Source organism: Cherax quadricarinatus, chromosome 7 (assembly GCF_038502225.1).
Source record: "Cherax quadricarinatus isolate ZL_2023a chromosome 7, ASM3850222v1, whole genome shotgun sequence".
In the NCBI taxonomy this organism is placed as follows: domain Eukaryota; kingdom Metazoa; phylum Arthropoda; class Malacostraca; order Decapoda; family Parastacidae; genus Cherax; species Cherax quadricarinatus.
In genome coordinates this window covers 64,586,663-64,610,359 of record NC_091298.1, presented here as the reverse complement: position 1 = coordinate 64,610,359, position 23,697 = coordinate 64,586,663, and the positions used below count along the sequence as shown (strand labels likewise).

Genomic DNA, 23,697 nt, shown 5'->3' with positions numbered 1-23,697 from the left:
TCCATAACTTGCTTGGATATCTCTTTAACTTGATTAGATAACTCCATAACTTGATTAGATACCTCTGTAACTTGATTAGTTACACCTGCAACTTACTTAGATACCTCTGTAACTTGATTAGATATCTCTGTAACTTGATTAGATACCTCTGTGACTTGATTAGATACCTCTGTAACTTGATTAGATACCTCTGTAACTTGATTAGATACCTCTGTTACTTGCTTAGATACCTCTGTAACTTGCTTAGATACCTCTGTAACTTGCTTAAATACCTCTGTAACTTGCTTAGATACCTCTGTAACTTGGTTAGATGCCTCTGCAACTTGCTTAGATACCTCTGTAACTTGCTTAGATACCTCTGTAACTTGCTTAGATACCTCTGCAACTTGCTTAGATACCTCTGCAACTTGCTTAGATACCTCAGTAACTTGCTTAGATACCTCTGTAACTTGCTTAGATACTTCTGCAACTTGCTTAGATACTTCTGTTACTTGCTTAGATACCTCTGTAACTTGCTTAGATGCCTCTGCAACTTGCTTAGATACCTCTGTAACTTGGTTAGATACCTTTGTAACTTGCTTAGATACCTCTGCAACTTGCTTAGATACCTTTGTAACTTGCTTAGATGCCTCTGCAACTTGCTTAGATACGTCTGTAACTTGCTTAGATGTCTCTGCAACTTGCTTAGATACTCCATAACTTGCTTGGATACCTTTGTAACTTGATTAGATACTTCTGTAACTTGCTTAGATAGCTCTTAAATTTGCTTAGACACATCTGTAACTTTCTTAGATACCTCTGTAACTTGATTAGTTACATCTGCAACTTACTTAGATACCTCTTTAACTTGATTAGATATCTCTGTAACTTGATTAGATACCTCTGTAACTTGATTAGATACCTCTGTAACTTGCTTAGATAGCTCTTAAATTTGCTTAGACACATCTGTAATTTTCTTAGATACCTCTGAAACTTGATTAGATATCTCTGTAACTTGATTAGATACCTCTGTAACTTGGTTAGATACCTCTGTAACTTGCTTAGTTACCTCTGTAACTTGCTTAGACACATCTGTAACTTGCTTAGATGTCTCTGCAACTTGCTTAGATACTCCATAACTTGCTTGGATACCTTTGTAACTTGATTAGATACTTCTGTAACTTGCTTAGATAGCTCTTAAATTTGCTTAGACACATCTGTAACTTTCTTAGATACCTCTGTAACTTTCTTAGATACCTCTGTAACTTGCTTAGATATCTATGTAACTTGCTTAGATACCTCTGTAACTTGCTTAGACACATCTGTAACTTGCTTAGATACCTCTGTAACTTGATTAGATAACTCTGTAACTTGATTAGATACCTCTGTAACTTGATTAGATAACTCTGTAACTTGCTTAGATACCTCTGTAACTTGCTTAAACACATCTGTAACTTGCTTAGGTACCTCTGTAACTTGCTTAGATACCTCTGTAACTTGCTTAGACACATCTGTAACTTGCTTAGATACCTCTGTAACTTGCTTAGATACCTCTGTAACTTGCTTAGATACCTCTGTAACTTGATTAGGTACCTCTGTAACTTGCTTAGACACATCTGTAACTTGCTTAGATACCTCTGTAACTTGCTTAGACACATCTGTAACTTGCTTAGATACCTCTGTAACTTGCTTAGATACCTCTGTAACTTGCTTAGATAACTCTGTAACTTGATTAGATACCTCTGTAACTTTCTTAGATAACTCTGTAACTTGATTAGATACCTCTGTAACTTGATTAGATACCTCTGTAACTTGCTTAGATAACTCTGTAACTTGTGATGAATGGTTTGAAAAACCGACAAGTTGAAGATTGAGACACTTATGCAGCATATGGAAATCTTTATTCAGGAAACGTTTCGCCACACAGTGGCTTCATCAGTCCAATACAAAGAGGAAGGCGTAAGGAGAGGAGGAGAATGAGGTAATCAGTCCCTCAACCTGGAGTCGACTCCAGGTTGAGGGACTGATTACCTCATTCTCCTCCTCTCCTTACGCCTTCCTCTTTGTATTGGACTGATGAAGCCACTGTGTGGCGAAACGTTTCCTGAATAAAGATTTCCATATGCTGCATAAGTGTCTCAATCTTCAACTCTGTAACTTGCTTAGATACCTCTGTAACTTGCTTATATAACTCTGTAACTTGATTAGATACCTCTGTAACTTGCTTATATAACTCTGTAACTTGATTAGATACCTCTGTAACTTGCTTAAATAACTCTGTAACTTGATTAGATACCTCTGTAACTTTCTTAGATAACTCTGTAACTTGATTAGATACCTCTGTAACTTGCTTAAATAACTCTGTAACTTTATTAGATACCTCTGTAACTTTCTTAGATAACTCTGTAACTTGATTAGATACCTCTGTAACTTGCTTAAATAACTCTGTAACTTTATTAGATACCTCTGTAACTTGCTTAAATAACTCTGTAACTTTATTAGATACCTCTGTAACTTGATTAGATACCTCTGTAACTTGATTAGATACCTCTGTAACTTGATTAGATACCTCCATAACTTGAAGTGAGATTTGATTCGAAAGGGAGCTTAGCTCCAATACCTTGGACCAAAACCCCGTACTAGCATCAAGAGATACCCTCCCCTTTGGGAAGGGAAGAAAGGGAAGGGGAGGAGGGAAACCCGGGGGGGGAGAAGAGCATATTAGGAGTAAATATATGCTTGGTATACTAGGTATAATTGTTATATTCTGGATGATTGGGAAATTTATTAATGTAACTTTTGACTGATGTATAGAATAACTATCAGGATAATTTCAAATATACAACACAGATATTTTATTTCATTTTAATTTATTCTTATAAACCTTAGTCTTTAAAAATATATACAAATTTTATTAAAAAATAATTAGGAGAGAAGATACGTCTACCTCCCCTCATCTCTGAGTAAACACTGAGCCGTGGTAGGACTGGTACCACTACTTGAGGGAGTCGCCGACAGGTGGCACCACTCTCCAGTGTTTACATCAGTTGACATCTGGTAATGGTCATGGGAGGATGTTTCCTCTCTCTCTCTCTTTGGGCCTATTGTATATCGTTTTTTTTTCGTTTTATGCCTTTCTTATTCATTCTCTTTTATTTTAAACACCGCTAGGATATAACTGTCTGGGTTTATTCTGTTGGGATTGTTCTCCAATGCGTAGGATAATTGTGACAATTATTCTGGGTCAAAGTAGGTTAACCTGGCTTATCCTGGGTTAACCTGGCTTATCCTGGGTTAACCTAACTTATCCTGGGTTAACCTAACTTATCCTGGGTTAACCTAACTTATATTGGGTCAAACTAGGCTCTCCTGCGTTATACTGGCTTTAGGTTATGCTGGGTTATATCGGCTTTAACAGGGTTATATCGGCTTTATTGTGGCTTAGCGCTTCTTTTTGATTATAATAATAATATATCGGCTTTAACAGGGTTATATCGGCTTTAACAGGGTTGTATTGGGTTATAATCTATGGTGATTTTTGCATGCATAAATAAGGTTACTTTTGATTTCTGGGTAGGTTAAAACAGGATAGGCCTAGTGCTCACCTCAACACCCTGATAATCTCTCAGTCGGAAGTGTTGAAACAGTCCCTGGTGGCTGAGTTACTGCTGTGTGCACAACTCTGGATAGTGAGGCTCCCAGAGTGCATACTGCTGTGTGCACAACTCTATAGTGAGGCTCCCAGAGTGCATACCGCTGTGTGCACAACTCTGTATAGTGAGGCTCCCAGAGTGCATACTGCTGTGTGCACAACTCTGTATAGTGAGGCTCCCAGAGTGCATACCGCTGTGTGCACAACTCTGTATAGTGAGGCTCCCAGAGTGCACACTGCTGTGTGCACAACTATATAGTGAGGCTCCCAGAGTGCACAATGCTGTGTGCACAACTATACACTGAGGCTCCCAGAGTGCACACTGCTGTGTGCACAACTATATAGTGAGGATCCCAGAGTGCACACTGCTGTGTGCACAACTATATAGTCAGGCTCCCAGAGTGCACACTGTTGTGTGCATAACTATATAGTCAGGCTCCCAGAGTGTACACTGCTGTGTGCACAACTCTGTATAGTGAGGCTCCCAGAGTGCACACTGCTGTGTGCACAACTATATAGTGAGGCTCCCAGAGTGCACAATGCTGTGTGCACAACTATGCAGTGAGGCTCCCAGAGTGCACACTGCTGTGTGCACAATTATATAGTCAGGCTCCCAGAGTGCACACTGCTGTGTGCACAACTATATAGTCAGGCTCCCAGAGTGGACACTGCTGTGTGCACAACTATATAGTCAGGCTCCCAGAGTGCACACTACTGTGTGCACAATTATATAGTCAGGCTCCCAGAGTGCACAATGCTGTGTGCACAACTATACAGTGAGGCTCCCAGAGTGCACACTGCTGTGTGCACAACTATATAGTCAGGCTCCCAGAGTGCACACTGATGCAGCTTTCTCACTGACCGTGTAAGTAAAAATGCCTGCTTCAGCTGTTGTTGGCCCACCGTATTTCCTTGGCAATATTTGACACTATAAATACGATAAAATACGGTAAATATGATTACCAGTACCCAATAATAAAGAGAAAATACCCAGCATGTGCTAACGATAGCGTAATATACCCTAGCATTATTGCAAAGCGCCATTAATAACGCTACATTGTGACTTGCTCCTTGTGTTACTTAGGGAGGAATTTCGTTTTCTGTCAATATTCCAGTACATTATCCATCCATCATTAATAGTTTGTCTCAAAACGTTATTAATCTACTGTAATTTTGAATCATTGGACTTGTTTTGGTTGCAATGGGTCGGTATCGGACGTAACTGTGAGAGGTACAGCCCACCACACACCCCAAATTTATAGCTCCCGTCACTGACCTTCAGTTTATAGGGCGCAGGCTCGTTTTTTGGAGAATTTTATGGGGAAAATGCGTCTTATAAGCCGCGAAATACGGTATATAAATTTGATCTATGCTTCGTGCATTTATTGCTTATCTTTCCAGACTGACGATTTTATAATTATGGGTAATTGTGATTAGTCAGGGTAATTAGGCTACCCAGCACTGCTCGGTGGCGGTAATTAGTGGTAATAACGACGTTGTTGAGGCTAATGGAATAGCAGGGGTGACTACGGTGTTACGAGGCTTGTTGTAGGGTACTGCTCGTTAGCGGGGAGGGATAACAAAGGCCACTTGACGGGTGAAGTGTATTTTTGTAAGTGTCAAAATAAGTGTTCGCCAACTTTAGTGTGTAAGTGGAAATTACCTCTATCATTCTTCTCCCCTACCTACCCTTTCCCCTACTTTACTCTCCCCTACCTTTCCTCTCCCCTACTTTACTCTCCCCTACCTCTCTTCTCCCCTACTTTACTCTCCCCTACCTCTCTTCTTCCCTACCTTACTCTCCCCTACCTCTCTTCTCCCCTACCTTACTTCCCTACCTCTTCCCTCCCCTACCCCTCCTCTTCCCCGCCCTTCCCATGTTGGTTCATTTAAATGGGATGCCTTGATGCCGGTGTAGGGCTCTTGATTCAAGGAATGAGAGCTATCCTCCCCTTCCTTGAACTGAACCTGAATGCGTCTCGTTCTCCAGGTTCTATTTGAACGTCACAATTTACAATCCCTTTCACAATTAATTGAACCTAGTGTGAACCTCGCTGGTTACAACTATACTGTCAACATTGACGTTAAGGTTCGTCAGTACAGAGGTTCTAGGCCAGTCCATGACGATGTTCTTGCTTCCAACTCATTTCTTCAACATTGCAAGCTCCTGAAGACTTGTTAAATGCAACATGAAAGGCCTAGAGCTATCATTTAACTCCTCCATGGTTGTTTTTGTATCTTGAACTACTTGTTCGCGATTACTGAATATACTCAATGAATTAAACCCTAATTTACAATCGTATATACTCAGGAGTGTAAATTAGTTTACCAAATTTACACGAATATTTCTACTGAGGTGAGTAAATCAAAACAACATACACGAGTATATATTTTTAATTATTCTATTAGGTTTGAAGACTATCTGCCACACAAGAGCCATAGAAGACAGAAGCTGCAGATTAATACAAACTTAGGGTATATACAGAGTTAAACACCACTCAGTGTATATACCCTGGAACTTTAAAAATTAAAATATATACATATACTAATGCAGATATATAGAACTGATATATGCAGATTAGTAGTAAATTCAATAACATGCGCTAAACATGCATGGGTCATATATATATATATATATATATATATATATATATATATATATATATATATATATATATATATATATATATATATATATATATATATATATATATATATATATGTGTGTGTGTGTGTGTGTGTGTGTGTGTGTGTGTGTGTGTGTGTGTGTGTGTGTGTGTGTGTGTGTGTGTGTGTGTGTGTGTGTAATTTAAGCTTGGTTATTTATCTCATTTCTCCTCTCTTACACTCCGTATTTTTATCTTTTTCCTTATATTATTGTTACTTATTTTGTGCACCTTTCATTATTTCTTCCTCTGTGTACTCTTTCATGTCTTGTCATTTTTTCTGGTTCATGTTAACACTCTATTCTTTTCTCTCTCCACCTGCTCTTTGCTGCCCTCTTTGAGGCGCTAGAGTGCGTCCCTGTGAGCCATCATTGTCACTTTGACAGGGACGAAGCCTTTTCTGTAGAGATGAGGTGGCGGCTTCGTACTCACCTCTAGTGAGGTGATGACTCTCCTCAGCCACTCTGCTGCAAATACCTGTGAAAGGGTTGGTAGCTTAGTGCTCATGTATCTGCCATCACCTGGCCATAAAAGTGTGGAAGAGGGGGAAGTGTGTTTGTAGGAAGGGAGGAGGGAGTCTACATGCTATCTGGGAAAGATACCTTGATATACTTACCTGGAGTGTACCTGGAGAGGCTTTCAGGGGGTCAGCGCCCCTGCGGCTCGGTCTGAGACCAGGCCTCGTTAACACAATAAATAAAATTGTATAAACCAGGGAACGGGTGGCATTTGGAGCCGTGGCAGTTGAATCGTAAGACTCCAGGTCACTGCGTAAGCCTAGTCTACCTGGAGGGCATTCCGGTGATCAACGCCACCGCGGCCCCGGTCCACGACCAGGCCTCCTGGTGGATCAGGGCCTGACCAACCAGGCTGTTACTGCTGGCCGCACATAGTCCAAAGTACGAACCACAACTCGGCTGATCCGGTACTGACTTTAGGTATCTATCCCACTCTCTCGTGGTTAACGAACCGGCCTGGAGTTCCAAGATTCACTCGCCGTGGGTTCAACTCCCACCCGTTCCGTAGTTTGTTTACAATCGTGTCATTACGATTTTGTGAGTCATAAAATAATATACACTAACACCTGCACATAAGAGAATACAGCTTACCACAACGTTTCGGCCCGTCTTTTACCATTAACTAGACACACGTGTGACCAGTTTATGGTCCAGGTCAGACCGAAACGTCAGAACCGAAATGTGCAAGTTCTTTCTGCAGTGTTCCAATCATGGTATTGTGACTTTATTATACTCTTCCTCTTATGAAAGTGGTGAGAACGTGAGTCCCCAGGAGTGATCTGATCCTTCATATTACTCCCTCTTGATCTGCAAAATACATTACTGTATGAAATACAAAATGATAGATTACCAGTTCGCGCATCTTACTCCGATACATCACAATTTTCAATATATAATAGTTTTTAGTAAATGTGTATTAAAAATGTGTATTAAAAATGTGTATTAAAAAATGTGTATTAAAAAAAACATTTGTCTACCAACATGTTTGTGTTTTTTGTCTCAGACATATTAACGGTGAGTTTTCTAGGCTTAAGAAGTGATTTTGGTGAGTTATGAGGCAATGGAAGAGGATAAGGATTATGGGAAGGCAAAATAGTGATCTGTTTGTCTCTTAGATTCACATAGAGAGCACTTAAGTATGTGTTGTAGGCATTGGTACATGAAGGTAGGCCAAGTGCCCGAAATGCTGTGTATAATAAGGGGGTTTCTATCTAGTAGTATGTCACTGATGTCAGCTATGATCTGTATACCTTGTACATGTACTTGTAGAAATAAAGATTATTACTATTTTGATTATAACAGAACTAGAGTGGCAGTATCAGTCGTTGCAACGAGGAGGAGGTGATGTCAAGTTTGAGAGCCATGTGTGGTGTGAATATTATGCAAAGAATTCGGGGTGTAGAAATTAGAAGAGTGTCGGGGTCACCAAGTTAAACCAATGACTCGTCAACAACACAAGGGGGAGATTAGAAGGTAAGAGGGGTAGATTCTTGGTGTTTGTACTGACCCTTGTAGTCTGGGAGATCCTGATAGCGATGGTTGGGGTGAGTTGGACCAGCACTAGCGCCACCTTGCTCCACAATCTGGCCTCCTCAAACACATACTTTCCATAGTCAAGAATCACCGCTGCTATCTCTCTGGCCCTCTCCTCATTGAGGGACCTCCTGAAGGCGTCGAAACCCGCCTGGATCATGGGGCCTAGTCGTGCAACAGCGTCAGAAGTCGTAGTTCTGATGATCAGCTGTAATTGCTGGAGGGCGGGTGGCAAACGTGTGACTGGATCCATAGCAATTTCCCCGGTGGTTTTGAGAGTTTCTTGTATTATGGGAGTGATGCGTGCAACGACTGCTACATACATGCCACTCACACTGTTCACTGATGCCTCTATGGTAGGGGGAATCCTCTGGATGGCATTCTTCAAGGTACTGACTAGTCTCTCTATCGGTGCTTGAACCTCGGGCGGGAGACGGGAGACTGTATCAGTGTAAGCAATTCTCAGTCTCTCGGCTGATGCCTGGATGATGGGAAAGAGGCGGTCGAAGGTATCCCGAGACACACTCCTCACTCTGTCAATAGACGTCTGCAAGAGAGGTGTCAAACCGGCAATAGCATCTGTATACATACTCCTCAGCCTGTCAACAGACGCCTGGATGGCAGGTGTCAAACGGGTGAGGACATCTGTATACACACTCCTCAATCTGTCAACAGACGCCTGGATGGCAGGTGTCAAACGGGTGAGGATATATGTATACACACTCCTTACTCTCTCCACAAGTGTTTGAGTGTCCGTGGGAAAGTTGGCAGATGCATCCTGCAGGAGTTTCCTGAGGGAGATGTCCTTGAGCAGAGCGTTGAGTCGTGTAAAGGTATCCAGCGTGAGCCTGGCTGACTTACGAGTCAGGTCCATGGCCAGGCCCACCTCCTCGCCAGGTCTGGACTCTCGCACCAGTTCCTTGTAAGAATTCATCAACGTCACTCGCCCAAAATCTACCTGTAAGTATATATAGTCACAGGTACACATAAGTACAATTATCATACATAGTAACATATGTGTATATTACCTAGGATAACCCCCCCCCCACAAAGTCAGACAAAGTGACTTATTTCCATTGGAAAATAAGGAATATCCGCTAGGAATTTTTATTGACCTAAGAAAAGCGTTTGACACAGTAGACCACGGCATCCTACTCCACAAACTTGACCACTATGGTATAAGAGGCCATGCGCTTGCATATTTCAAATCCTACCTTTCTAATAGGTATCAGTATGTCACCATTAAAGACACAGCCTCATCAATACGGCCACTTGATATTGGAGTTCCGCAGGGAAGTGTCCTTGGACCCCTGCTCTTCCTCATTTACATCAATGATCTTCCAAACATATCCCAACACCTGAAACCCATTCTCTTTGCTGACGACACGACTTATGTCATCTCCCACCCTAATCTTGCCACCCTCAACACCATTGTTAACGAGGAGCTGCTCAAAATATCGACTTGGATGACAGCCAATAAAGTTACACTTAACACTGACAAAACCTACTATATTATGTTTGGTAGCAGAGCAGGTGTTGCGCAACTTAACATTAAGATCGACAACACTCTAATTGCCAGACATAATGAGGGCAAATTCCTTGGCCTATACCTCGACAACAACCTAAATTTCAGCACCCATATCCAACACATAACAAAAAAAGTATCCAAAACGGTGGGGATCCTCTCCAAGATACCATACTACATGCCGCAAACTGCCCTTCTCACACTATACCATTCACTTATATATCCATACCTCACCTATGCTATCTGTGCTTGGGGTTCAACTGCAGCAACACACCTAAAGCCAATAATAACCCAACAAAAAGCCGCAGTATGAATAATCACTAAATCTAAATCCATCCCTGCCAACACCCCCCCCCCCCCACTCTTCATAGATCTAAACTTACTCCCTGTTCAGAACATCCACACTTACTACTGTGCAGTCTATATCTGCAGGACCTTAAATTCCAATATTAACCTTGACCTAAAACGCTTTCTTGATAGTTGTGACAGAACCCACAGGCATAACACCAGACACAAACATCTCTATGACATTTCCCGTGTCCGACTAAACCTTTATAAAAATTCAATGTATTTCAAAGGAACTATAATCTGGAACACACTACCTGAAAACTCTAGAACTGCAGACACACTCATCACTTTCAAAACTACAGTTAGAAAACATATTATCTCCCTGATACACCCCGACAACTAACTACATGATAACCACCTGATGGTTCACAATTACACTCACTCACCCACTGACTATAAACACAGAAATACTAATCTTAATCTTAAAATAATGAATCCTAACTAGTCATAAGTTTGCCTATGATACTCCAATATAGACACTTTGTATTGTGCTAAAACAAACGCATTCACATTGCTAAACTCACAAATTATGATGTAGTCACTTAGCCTTAATACCATAATCTGTAAGGATTTAGTGTTAAGAATTAATCTAAGTCTGCCCGAAATGCCTAGCCATGCTAGGTGTCCTAGTGGCCCCCCTCTGTAATTACTATTTTATAACATGTAAACCACACAATATCCAAATCCTGTAAACCCCACATTGTAACCCTTATAGAGAATAAACTTGATTTGATTTGATTTGATTTGATTGGTGTGGAAATTTATTTGGTCCCTAAAGTTCCACAGGACAGATCCAGCATGGCCGTACGGGACGGCTGAGCTGGATGGCCCTTATACCCCACCCAAACATGAAAGCATTCTCTCTGGTCGGCGATGGATTCTTGGTAGGCATGTATTTAATTTATAGATTTATTCTTCAGGGAAGGAGTAGGTAGTTTTACTGTTAGTATATTAATATTATGTTACTAAGGCAACTGTAGATAATAATAATGTAGACCTAAGACCTTAACATAGGTAGTAATAGGCCGAAAATGTAGGCAAACATTAGGATAAGTTAGCTAGGGAGAACTGGCAGCCCTAGCTTGAATGACGAGGCGCGGGTCACAAAGACAGAATAGCGTCTTGCTTAAGACAGACACCACCTGGACAACACGTGCCGTGATCAGCAGACGGCGCCCCCCACGTGTCTTCACATCTGAGACCTGGGGAAATCTGGTAGAGGCACCTCGATGTACCGTAGATGACCTCCTCCGTCAGGCCCATACAGTAAGACAAGACCTCCACCTTTATCTCGTAGATTTCTGGCCAGTGTCTTGGGAGATTGTGAGTGAGTGAGTTTACTGTGGGCCCGGTTGCAACAGGCGGTGCATGCCCAGTAAGTACCAGTGTCTCAGAGCAATCTGGAAGCTAGTGTCTGAGTCTGCATAGTTATACTAGGGGATACATACCCTCTTGGATATAGGAATTTCTGAGGTGCAGGCAGGACACTAATTACGATTGAATATTGCAGGAATTAAGGCTCCCGGTTGCACGTGGTTTCTGAGGGGAAGTCCAAAGGGGCTAAGGCTAAGCTTAGAGAAGTGAAGATCAGGATATATGCTGCAACACCAAGTATGTTAGTCCTTTATACATGCATGCAGGCGAGGTTTTCTTGTAACAACAATCATTTGTGAAAATCTGTCCTATAAGCCACTTGTGAGGCTGAGGTACCGACCTCAGAGCTCGGTGTCAACAGAGTTTGCTAGGGTAGGCGACTCACTTGGAGGCAGTCCACACAAATTTTCACAATTGGTGTCCTTGAGCCTATTACTGGCTCCACCCCCTTAAAAATCATGGTTATGATTATAACCATTGTTAGAATCACTGCTAGCTAACCACTGTGGTTATCCTGAAGACAATATCTTTAACAAGTGATGCATGTTAAAGTTAAATGTATTGAAGACGACAAGGTCACAGCGACCGTCTGATCCACCGGGAGAAATAGCTTAGCTACCCATCAAAAGACACAGAAAACAAACTCAAAGCTCTAACAGAAAACGGCACGCATACCATATCTAAGGGATAACTCAACCATTTCATTGTGCTTCAAAGTTAAACCCAGACAAGACAAAAATATGCAAGACTGAGACCTACCATCATATTCAAAGTTATAACAGCATCTGGGTGGTAAGGGAGACCTGGTTGCAGCGTCCTGAAGACCCTGCTGTAGAGTCGATGCCCAATCTTACGTACGAGGATCATCGACCTTCCTGTCACTCCAGCGCCAGCCAAGTCTGCGTAGACATATATATATATTTTAACTTATTCCCACGATAATTATGTAAATTATGTAGATTTAACTTGGGATAACAAGGTTATATAGTCAGGAAGGCGTATGTCTCTCGGTGTATATACACTGAGTATTTAATTAATAGAATTCTTGAGGGATGATGTACCAGCGACATGCACCCTCGTGCAGTCGATTGGATTTAAACCCAATTAACCAGCCAACTAACGTAGGATAACTCAAAAATAAAGTGAGGGTGGTGATGGGAAGGGAGACTCTGGTTTAGATAGTGACGAGGATCTGAGTGATGTATAGTTGGTGTATGGGTGGTGTATGGGTGCTGATGGGAACAAAGAAAAGTGGACCAGAAGGTTATGTGAATCTTTGATGCACGGAAGGAGGCCTAGGGTCGTCCCATAGAGGCCTAAAAAGAGAGTATGAGGGAAGTTTTGAGAGATATTGGATTGAGGAACCAGTAGACATGTGTGAGCAGTACAAGCACATATAGATATGAGAAACAAACCTTAGGCACTAAGTCCCAACGGGAGTACTTCGAATGCCCAAAATGAGTGAGCGTAGACGATGGGTTTGGCGGTGATTTGAAGTGCTGTTGGAGTGTGAGCTGATGGGTATAAAGAGGCCAGATGTTTCACCTCACCTGTGTTAGTTACCTGAGTGTTGCTGATCACCCTGGAGGGGAGGAAGGTGGGTGTTGACGAGGGCGTGGGCGGTGTCAAGAACCCTCTCCATCCCTTCTGTAACCGCCCGCACGCCCATTCTCTCCGTCAGCGCCTCCACCTGTGCAAACACACACACACAAACATATATATATATATATATATATATATATATATATATATATATATATATATATATATATATATATATATATATATATATATATATATATATACAAAACAACAATGGAGGAGTTGAATGATATCTCTGGGCCTTTCGTGTTGTAATCAACACATCATCAGGAGCTTGTAATGTTCATAGAAATTTGAGTATGTATCCATGTGTATGTGTGCATATATATACGTATGTGTATATATAATTATATATTTTAATCACAAATGTTTTAAAAAAAATTTGTCTAACTTTATATTTTGATAGTCCAACTTTTGTTCATAGTTTGAAGCCGAGCACAAGAAGCATTTTTTAGTTACCACAGAGAATCGAACATTTCCAAGTGCTCATCAGCACTAAAAATTTCAATCCGATCAGAAGAGGCGTTCTTGAGCTACTGAATAGAAATCGACATCACGTGAATCTTGTGGTCAACAAAACACACCAGTGATGAAAGTTTGAGTTCGATCCCAAGAAGCATTTATAAGTTATGGCTCGGATTTCACAGATTCCGACTTATAATAATAATAATAATAATAATAATAATAATAATAATAATAATAATAATAATAATAAAAATAATAATAATAATAATAATAATAATAATAATAATAATAATCTTTATTTCTACAAATACATGATACAACTTATACAGACCATAGTTGACATCAGTGACATACTACTATATAGAAAGACCCTTTTTATGCTGAGTATTTCCCGCAAATTAGGTCAGTTTTGTCCCAGGATGCGACCCACACCAGTCCACTAACACCCAGGTACCTACTTACTACTAGGTGAACAGGGACAGCAGGTATAATGTGACTAACATCCAGGTACCTACTTACTGGACAGCAGGTGTCTTAGAGAAACACGTCGTAATGTTTCCACCCGTACAGGGGATCGAACCACGGACCTCAGTGTGTGAGCTGAGTGCACTACCAGTCGAGCTGCGGAACACCATTTTCAACTATATAATTATATAGACAAATTAGGACCCACAAATTATGAGTAACATGTCTGTAAGAAACCTCAGTCACGAATTACTGAAGAAGGGTGACCCAAAAAGAAGAAAAAACACATACATCATCTTTCAGTCCATCACTGTCTTGCCAGAGGCAGTTCTAATCTTCTTCTAATTAAAAATATACTTTTTTTCTAATTTGAAGCCGGTCTGAAGAGGCTTTCTCAAGGTATCGAATCAAATTTTCAGGAACGGGTTGTGTAACACTGAGCAGAGGGCAACCACACGTGCCAGGAGCACCACCAGACGTCCTCTTATTATGGTAAACCAGTATTAAAAGTTTGAATCCGAACGGAAGAGCCATTCTCAAGTTATAAACGAAAGTCTGGAGGAAGGAAAAAAACGGGGACGTCTAATAATAATAATGATAATAATAGCAATAATAATAATAATAATAATAATAATAATAATAATAATAATAATAATAATAATAATAATAATAATAATAATGGCAATAATAATAATACTCACCACACTGTTGGCTCTGGCAATGATGGCCTCATTGAGAGTGTCCGGTACAATAACGTGGTCACCAGCCACGGCACCAAGAACCCTTTGACGTGTTGTTTTGACGATCTGCCAGACGTACGAAACAATAGCAATAATAAATAATAACAATAATAATAATAATAATAATAATAATATTAATACCTAGATATCAGTGACACACATTGATGTGTTATATCTCTCAGTGTATATATATAAAACGTATATTTAACTACCAACCACGTAATTAAGACACATCTCTTGTACGTCTGGCAACAAGGAAACAGCCCAGAGCCGGAAAAAACATTTAACTCGTACGTCTGGCAACAACTAAACAGCCCAAACCCAGAAAACGTTCAAAACTGAACGTTAATAGCCCCCTAGTGTCAAAAATAAATAGGCAGTAATAACCCACCTCTTGAGTGGGTTGTTTGATGATAGGGGCGACCCTCTCGACGCTGTCTAGCCCACGACACGCCCACTCATCCACTTTCTCCCAGCCGCCCACTCTCTCCAGGATAGGGGCGGCTAGAGGGATAGCTCCCGTGGCTGCTACCCTTATGCTAGCCTCTGAGGCTAGGATAGCCGCCCCCATCAACTCGTTCCTCTGCGGATAGGAGGGGAGGATAGGTTGGATAGTCATATTGGTGGGTTGTTATGGGGAGAGTAAGGTTAAGGGAGGCTAGAAGGATGGACTGGGAAAATTGTGAAAGTTGTGAGGGGAAAATTGTGAAAGTTGTGAGGGGAAAATTGTGAAAGTTGTGAGGGGAAAATTGTGAAAGTTGTGAGGGGAAAATTGTGAAAGTTGTGAGGGGAAAATTGTGAAAGTTGTGAGGGGAAAATTGTGAAAGTTGTGAGGGAAGTTGAGAAAGTTGTGATGAGAAATTGTGGGGAGAGTTGTGAGGGGAAAATTGTGAGAAATTGTGAGGGGAAAATGAGAAAGTTGTGAGAAAGTGCAGAAGTGTGAGGGGAAAGTCAGGGGGATTGAGAAAGTTGTGAGGAAAAGGTGTAGAAAGTTGAGGAAAATTGAAACAGGGAAAGTGTGAGGGGAAATTGTGAAAGAAATGAGTAAAGCGGAAATGTGAGAAAAGAGAAAGTTGTGAGGGAAGCTTTAGAGAGTTGTGAGGGGAAAAGTTGTGAAAGTTGTGAGGGAAAATTGTGAGAAATTGTAGAGGGGAAAATTGTGAAAGTGTAGGAGGGAAAAGTTGTGGAGAAAAACTGTGAAAGTTGTGAGGGGAAAACTGTGAAAGTTGTGAGGGGAAAACTGTGAAAGTTGTGAGGGGAAAATTGTGAAAGTTGTGAGGGGAAAATTGTGAAAGTTGTGAGGGGAAAATTGTGAAATTTGTAAGAAAAATAAGGTATAATAACACAAAACTAAGTTGTGAGAACGCTTGAATAAGGGTCGAGGACCTTGCAAGTTTAAGGCTGACCTTGGTGGAGTCGTAGACCTGGCTGGCTAAGGTCAGTGCTTCGTTGAAGGCCGGGAGTGCCATCACCCGGGCCAGGAAGGCCGGTGTGGCACTGGTGCCGTCGAAAGATTCCTTGGGTGCCATTCTCTTCGTGGCTGAGGGGAAAAAATTATTAAAGACGGTTAGAGATGGTGTGTGTGTGTGTGTGTGTGTGTGTGTGTGTGTGTGTGTGTGTGTGTGTGTGTGTACTTACCTACATGTGTTTGCAAGGGTCGGTACTTAACACCGTGAGGGACTGACCACTTCCTGACTAGGCTGAGGGACTGATCACCTAGTATCTAGGCTGAGGGACTGACCACCTAGTATCCAGGCTGAGGGACTGACCACCTAGTATCCAGGCTGAGAGACTGACCACCTAGTATCCAGGCTGAGGGACTGACCACCTAGTATCCAGGCTGAGGGACTGACCACCTAGTATCCAGGCTGAGGGACTGACCACCTAGTATCCAGGCTGAGGGACTGACCACCTAGTATCCAGGCTGAGGACTGACCACCTAGTATCCAGGCTGAGGGACTGACCACCTAGTATCCAGGCTGAGGGACTGACCAACTAGTATCCAGGCTGAGGGACTGACCACCTAGTATCCAGGCTGAGGGACTGACCAACTAGTATCCAGGCTGAGGGACTGACCACCTAGTATCCAGGCTGAGGGACTGACCAACTAGTATCCAGGCTGAGGGACTGACCACCTACAAATTACTTCTTCTGCTGCCTTCAGTGTTATATTCACCTGTGTTCCAGAGAAAAAGCCTGCTGGGCAGGCGAAAGGTTTAGGCGATAATGAAGTAAAGCTTGTGAAAGCTGTCACCACCACTGTCACCACCACTGTCACCACCACTGTCACCACCACTGTCACCACCACTGTCACCACCACTTTCACCACCACTGTCACCACCACTACTATCACTACTACCCGTCACCACTATCACCACCATCCCTCACTACTCCTGTTACAACCCTTCTAACCACTATCACCACCTTGCCTGATGATTTTCCCCCCCCACCCCCTCCCCCAGCATCATTCTAGTCATGATCTCCACCTCAGCAGTGACCAGGAGAGTGACGCTACACGTGTCTACCACCGTAACTCATCACCTCCACCTCAGCAGTGACCAGGAGAGTGACGTTACACGTGTCTACCACCGTAACTCATCACCTCCACCTCAGCAGTGACCAGGAGAGTGACGCTACACGTGTCTACCACCGTAACTCAAAGATAAACAAACAAGAATCAGCCGGAGAAGAAAAATGGGATTCCTCTGATCGTGTGAGATGTTACCATGGCAACGATGACGCTCGGGGGAGATTACTTTGGATGCTCGGGATTACGTTGGATGTTTAGGATTACCTTTGTATATTTTCACAAGTAATTTGCGTGTGTTTGTGACTGGCAATTTTAAAACTGGCTAGTCATTGAGGATTATTGAGAGAGAGAGAGAGAGAGAGAGAGAGAGAGAGAGAGAGAGAGAGAGAGAGAGAGAGAGAGAGAGAGAGAGAGAATTATTATATATTCATCATTTTAGTATTATTTATATGACAATTATAACGTAAAGTGACCTAACGTAACGTAACGTAACCTGACCTAATGTATCCATCAATGAAAGATTGGCTCACAGATTTTTATTTCACATTTATAGGGCGTAATCTATCAGATAAATAAATCTATGATGTCAGTTCACAAGTTTGCAAGACCAGATTGGTGTCTCAATAAAAAAAAAGACATTGAGTAGCTATATGGTTACGATTTTCGACTTTATTTTTGAGTTTTGTATATAGTGTAGACAAGGTGATGATTTAGGCACATGTATGTATGTGGTTATCTTCTATGTCGATGTATTTCTGTATAGTAGATTTTTTTTTGTCAGCCAAAAACAGCACCGCGTCCATTTTTCCCCTCATATATAACATCACTTCTGTTATTTATATGTATATTATAAACTCTGGTATTGGTGGTACTCGTGGCCGTTAAAAAAATATCTTTCCTAACACTGGTCTTAGTTATGTGATAACCCGTTAAACTGGAGCTTTTGGTCATGTGACTGAGACCTCCTCACTGGCTTACCCGTCAAAAAATGAAGACCACTTGCGGTTTCTATTTTTTTTTTACATACCTTTTGAAGTGACAGCTTGGTGACACACTCGTCCTGGCGTCTACCGCTGCTCTGCGGCACCGCCCGCTGGGGCTGCTGTTTATATAGCTTCTGATGGACAGGGGTTGTCGAGTGCCGCTATATATTTAAAGCATGATGGATGATTGTTTTTTAATGGAGTTTTAAGCCTATCGACTACACGAGAGTCATTAAGGCTTCGCGGTAACCTTTACACCACCAGACCAGATACTTTCATTCCTAAAAGAGGGATTAAACTCAGGCATATATACACTGAGAGGCATACACCTCTCAGGGTATATACACTGAGAGATATACACCTCTAAGTGTGTATCCTGTGACGTGAAGGATAAGGCAATTCAGTGGTAAGCTGGTTGTTCTCTAGCAAAGGCACGACTTTAGCTGCTTGTGGTGGGGATAGTCACGGGAACGCGAGTCATCATCCTGGATAGATTTGTTGGTGACTCATTCAGGGGTTTTTATTTTTGTGATAGTTTTTTTTCGTTTATTAGTTAGTGGAGTTTCAAAGTGATTTGTCATGTTCTGTAGAGTATATCGTTGCCGCCTGTGTCACGTTGTTTGCTGTGTCACGTTGTTTACTGTGGCACGTTGTTTACTGTGTCACGTTGTTTACTGTGTCACGTTGTTTACTGTGTCATGTTGTTTACTGTGTCACGTTGTTTGCTGTGTCACGTTGTTTACTGTGGCACGTTGTTTACTGTGTCACGTTGTTTACTGTGTCACGTTGTTTACTGTGTCACGTTGTTTGCTGTGTCACGTTGTTTACTGTGGCACGTTGTTTACTGTGTCACGTTGTTTACTGTGTCACGTTGTTTACTGTGTCACGTTGTTTACTGTGTCACGTTGTTTACTGTGTCACGTTGTTTACTGTGTCATGTTGTTTACTGTGTCACGTTGTTTACTGTGTCACGTTGTTTACTGTGTCACGTTGTTTACTGTGTCACGTTGTTTACTGTGTCACGTTGTTTACTGTGTCACGTTGTTTACTGTGTCACGTTGTTTACTGTGTCACGTTGTTTACTGTGTCATGTTGTTTACTGTGTCACGTTGTTTACTGTGTCACGTTGTTTACTGTGTCACGTTGTTTACTGTGTCACGTTGTTTACTGTGTCATGTTGTTTACTGTGTCACGTTGTTTACTGTGTCACGTTGTTTACTGTGTCATGTTGTTTACTGTGTCACGTTGTTTACTGTGTCACGTTGTTTACTGTGTCACGTTGTTTACTGTGTCATGTTGTTTACTGTGTCACGTTGTTTACTGTGTCACGTTGTTTACTGTGTCACGTTGTTTACTGTGTCACGTTGTTTACTGTGTCACGTTGTTTACTGTGTCACGTTGTTTACTGTGTCACGTTGTTTACTGTGTCATGTTGTTTACTGTGTCACGTTGTTTACTGTGTCACGTTGTTTACTTAACAACTCTACACTGTCCTTCCCCACCCCACACTCTCCTCACCACACACTCTCCTCACCACACACTCTCCTCACCACACACTCTCCTCACCATACACTCTCCTCACCACACACTCTCCTCACCACACACTCTCCTCACCACACACTCTCCTCACCACACACTCTCCTCACCACACACTCTCCTCACCACACACTCTCCTCACCACACACTCTCCTCACCACACACTCTCCTCACCACACACTCTCCTCACCACACACTCTCCTCACCACACACTCTCCTCACCACACACTCTCCTCACCACACACTCTCCTCACCACACACTCTCCTCACCCCACACTCTCCTCACCACACACTCTCCTCACCACACACTCTCCTCACCACACACTCTCCTCACCACACACTCTCCTCACCACACACTCTCCTCACCACACACTCTCCTCACCACACACTCTCCTCACCACACACTCTCCTCACCCCACACTCTCCTCACCACACACTCTCCTCACCACACACTCTCCTCACCACACACTCTCCTCACCACACACTCTCCTCACCACTCTCCGCACCACACACTCTCCTCACCACACACTCTCCTCACCACACACTCTCCTCACCACACACTCTCCTCACCACACACTCTCCTCACCACACACTCTCCTCACCACACACTCTCCTCACACACACTCTCCTCACCCACACTCTCCTCACTCTCCTCACACACACTCTCCTCACCACACACTCTCCTCACCACACACTCTCCTCACCACACACTCTCCTCACCACACACTCTCCTCACCACACACTCTCCTCACCACACACTCTCCTCACCACACACTCTCCTCACCACACACTCTCCTCACCACACACTCTCCTCACCACACACTCTCCTCACCACACACTCTCCTCACCACACACTCTCCTCACCACACACTCTCCTCACCACACACTCTCCTCACCACACACTCTCCTCACCACACACTCTCCTCACCACACACTCTCCTCACCACACACTCTCCTCACCACACACTCTCCTCACCACACACTCTCCTCACCACACACTCTCCTCACCACACACTCTCCTCACCACACACTCTCCTCACCACACACTCTCCTCACCACACACTCTCCTCACCACACACTCTCCTCACCACACACTCTCCTCACCACACACTCCTCACCACACACTCTCCTCACCACACACTCTCCTCACCACACACTCTCCTCACCACACACTCTCCTCACCACACACTCTCCTCACCACACACTCTCCTCACCACACACTCTCCTCACCACACACTCTCCTCACCACACACTCTCCTCACCACACACTCTCCTCACCACACACTCTCCTCACCACACACTCTCCTCACCACACACTCTCCTCACCACACACTCTCCTCACCACACACTCTCCTCACCACACACTCTCCTCACCACACACTCTCCTCACCACACACTCTCCTCACCACACACTCTCCTCACCACACACTCTCCTCACCACACACTCTCCTCACCACACACTCTCCTCACCACACACTCACACACTCTCCTCACCACACACTCTCCTCACCACACACTCTCCTCACCACACACTCTCCTCACCACACACTCTCCTCACCACACACTCTCCTCACCACACACTCTCCTCACCACACACTCTCCTCACCACACACTCTCCTCACCACACACTCTCCTCACCACACACTCTCCTCACCACACACTCTCCTCACCACACACTCTCCTCACCACACACTCTCCTCACCACACACGATCCTCACCACACACTCTCACTCTCCTCACCACACACTCTCCTCACCTCACACTCTCCTCACCACACACTCTCCTCACCACACACTCTCCTCACCACACACTCTCCTCACCACACACTCTCCTCACCACACACTCTCCTCACCACACACTCTCCTCACCACACACTCTCCTCACCACACACTCTCCTCACCACACACTCTCCTCACCACACACTCTCCTCACCACACACTCTCCTCACCACACACTCTCCTCACCACACACTCTCCTCACCACACACTCTCCTCACCACACACTCACCTCACCACACACTCACCTCACCACACACTCTCCTCACCACACACTCTCCTCACCACACACTCTCCTCACCACACACTCTCCTCACCACACACTCTCCTCACCACACACTCTCCTCACCACACACTCTCCTCACCACACACTCTCCTCACCACACACTCTCCTCACCACACACTCTCCTCACCACACACTCTCCTCACCACACACTCTCCTCACCACACACTCTCCTCACCACACACTCTCCTCCTCACCACACACTCTCCTCACCACACACTCTCCTCACCACACACTCTCCTCACCACACACTCTCCTCACCACACACTCTCCTCACCACACACTCTCCTCACCACACACTCTCCTCACCACACACTCTCCTCACCACACACTCTCCTCACCACACACTCTCCTCACCACACACTCTCCTCACCACACACTCTCCTCACCACACACTCTCCTCACCACACACTCTCCTCACCACACACTCTCCTCACCACACACTCTCCTCACCACACACTCTCCTCACCACACACTCTCCTCACCACACACTCTCCTCACCACACACTCTCCTCACCACACACTCTCCTCACCACACACTCTCCTCACCACACACTCTCCTCACCACACACTCTCCTCACCACACACTCTCCTCACCACACACTCTCCTCACCACACACTCTCCTCACCACACACTCTCCTCACCACACACTCTCCTCACCACACACTCTCCTCACCACACACTCTCCTCACCACACACTCTCCTCACCACACACTCTCCTCACCACACACTCTCCTCACCACACACTCTCCTCACCACACACTCTCCTCACCACACACTCTCCTCACCACACACTCTCCTCACCACACACTCTCCTCACCACACACTCTCCTCACCACACACTCTCCTCACCACACACTCTCCTCACCACACACTCTCCTCACCACACACTCTCCTCACCACACACTCTCCTCACCACACACTCTCCTCACCACACACTCTCCTCACCACACACTCTCCTCACCACACACTCTCCTCACCACACACTCTCCTCACCACACACTCTCCTCACCACACACTCTCCTCACCACACACTCTCCTCACCACACACTCTCCTCACCACACACTCTCCTCACCACACACTCTCCTCACCACACACTCCTCACCACACACTCTCCTCACCACACACTCTCCTCACCACACACTCTCCTCACCACACACTCTCCTCACCACACACTCTCCTCACCACACACTCTCCTCACCACACACTCTCCTCACCACACACTCTCCTCACCACACACTCTCCTCACCACACACTCTCCTCACCACACACTCTCCTCACCACACACTCTCCTCACCACACACTCTCCTCACCACACACTCTCCTCACCACACACTCTCCTCACCACACACTCTCCTCACCACACACTCTCCTCACCACACACACCACACCACACACTCACCACACCACACACACTCCACACCACACACTCTCCTCACCACACACTCTCCTCACCACACTCTCCTCACTCTGCAGACCACACACTCTCCTCACCACACACTCTCCTCACCACACACTCTCCTCACCACACACTCTCCTCACCACACACTCTCCTCACCACACACTCTCCTCACCACACACTCTCCTCACCACACACTCTCCTCACCACACACTCTCCTCACCACACACTCTCCTCACCACACACTCTCCTCACCACACACTCTCCTCACCACACACTCTCCTCACCACACACTCTCCTCACCACACACTCTCCTCACCAC

General features: G+C 44.0%; 1 protein-coding gene across 1 annotated transcript; it reads right to left on the bottom strand.

The window, feature by feature from the left end:
• Positions 1-6,400: 6,400 nt before the first annotated feature.
• Positions 6,401-18,565, bottom strand: LOC128686719 (uncharacterized). The gene is made up of 8 exons (XM_070082634.1): positions 18,425-18,565; positions 16,274-16,407; positions 15,259-15,450; positions 14,829-14,933; positions 13,159-13,285; positions 12,355-12,494; positions 8,323-9,306; positions 6,401-6,774 (listed from the first exon to the last, which is right to left on the bottom strand). The coding sequence occupies exons 2-8, from the start codon at positions 16,394-16,396 to the stop codon at positions 6,643-6,645; spliced, it is 1,803 nt and encodes a 600-aa protein (XP_069938735.1). The 5' UTR covers positions 16,397-16,407; positions 18,425-18,565; the 3' UTR covers positions 6,401-6,642.
• Positions 18,566-23,697: the final 5,132 nt, after the last annotated feature.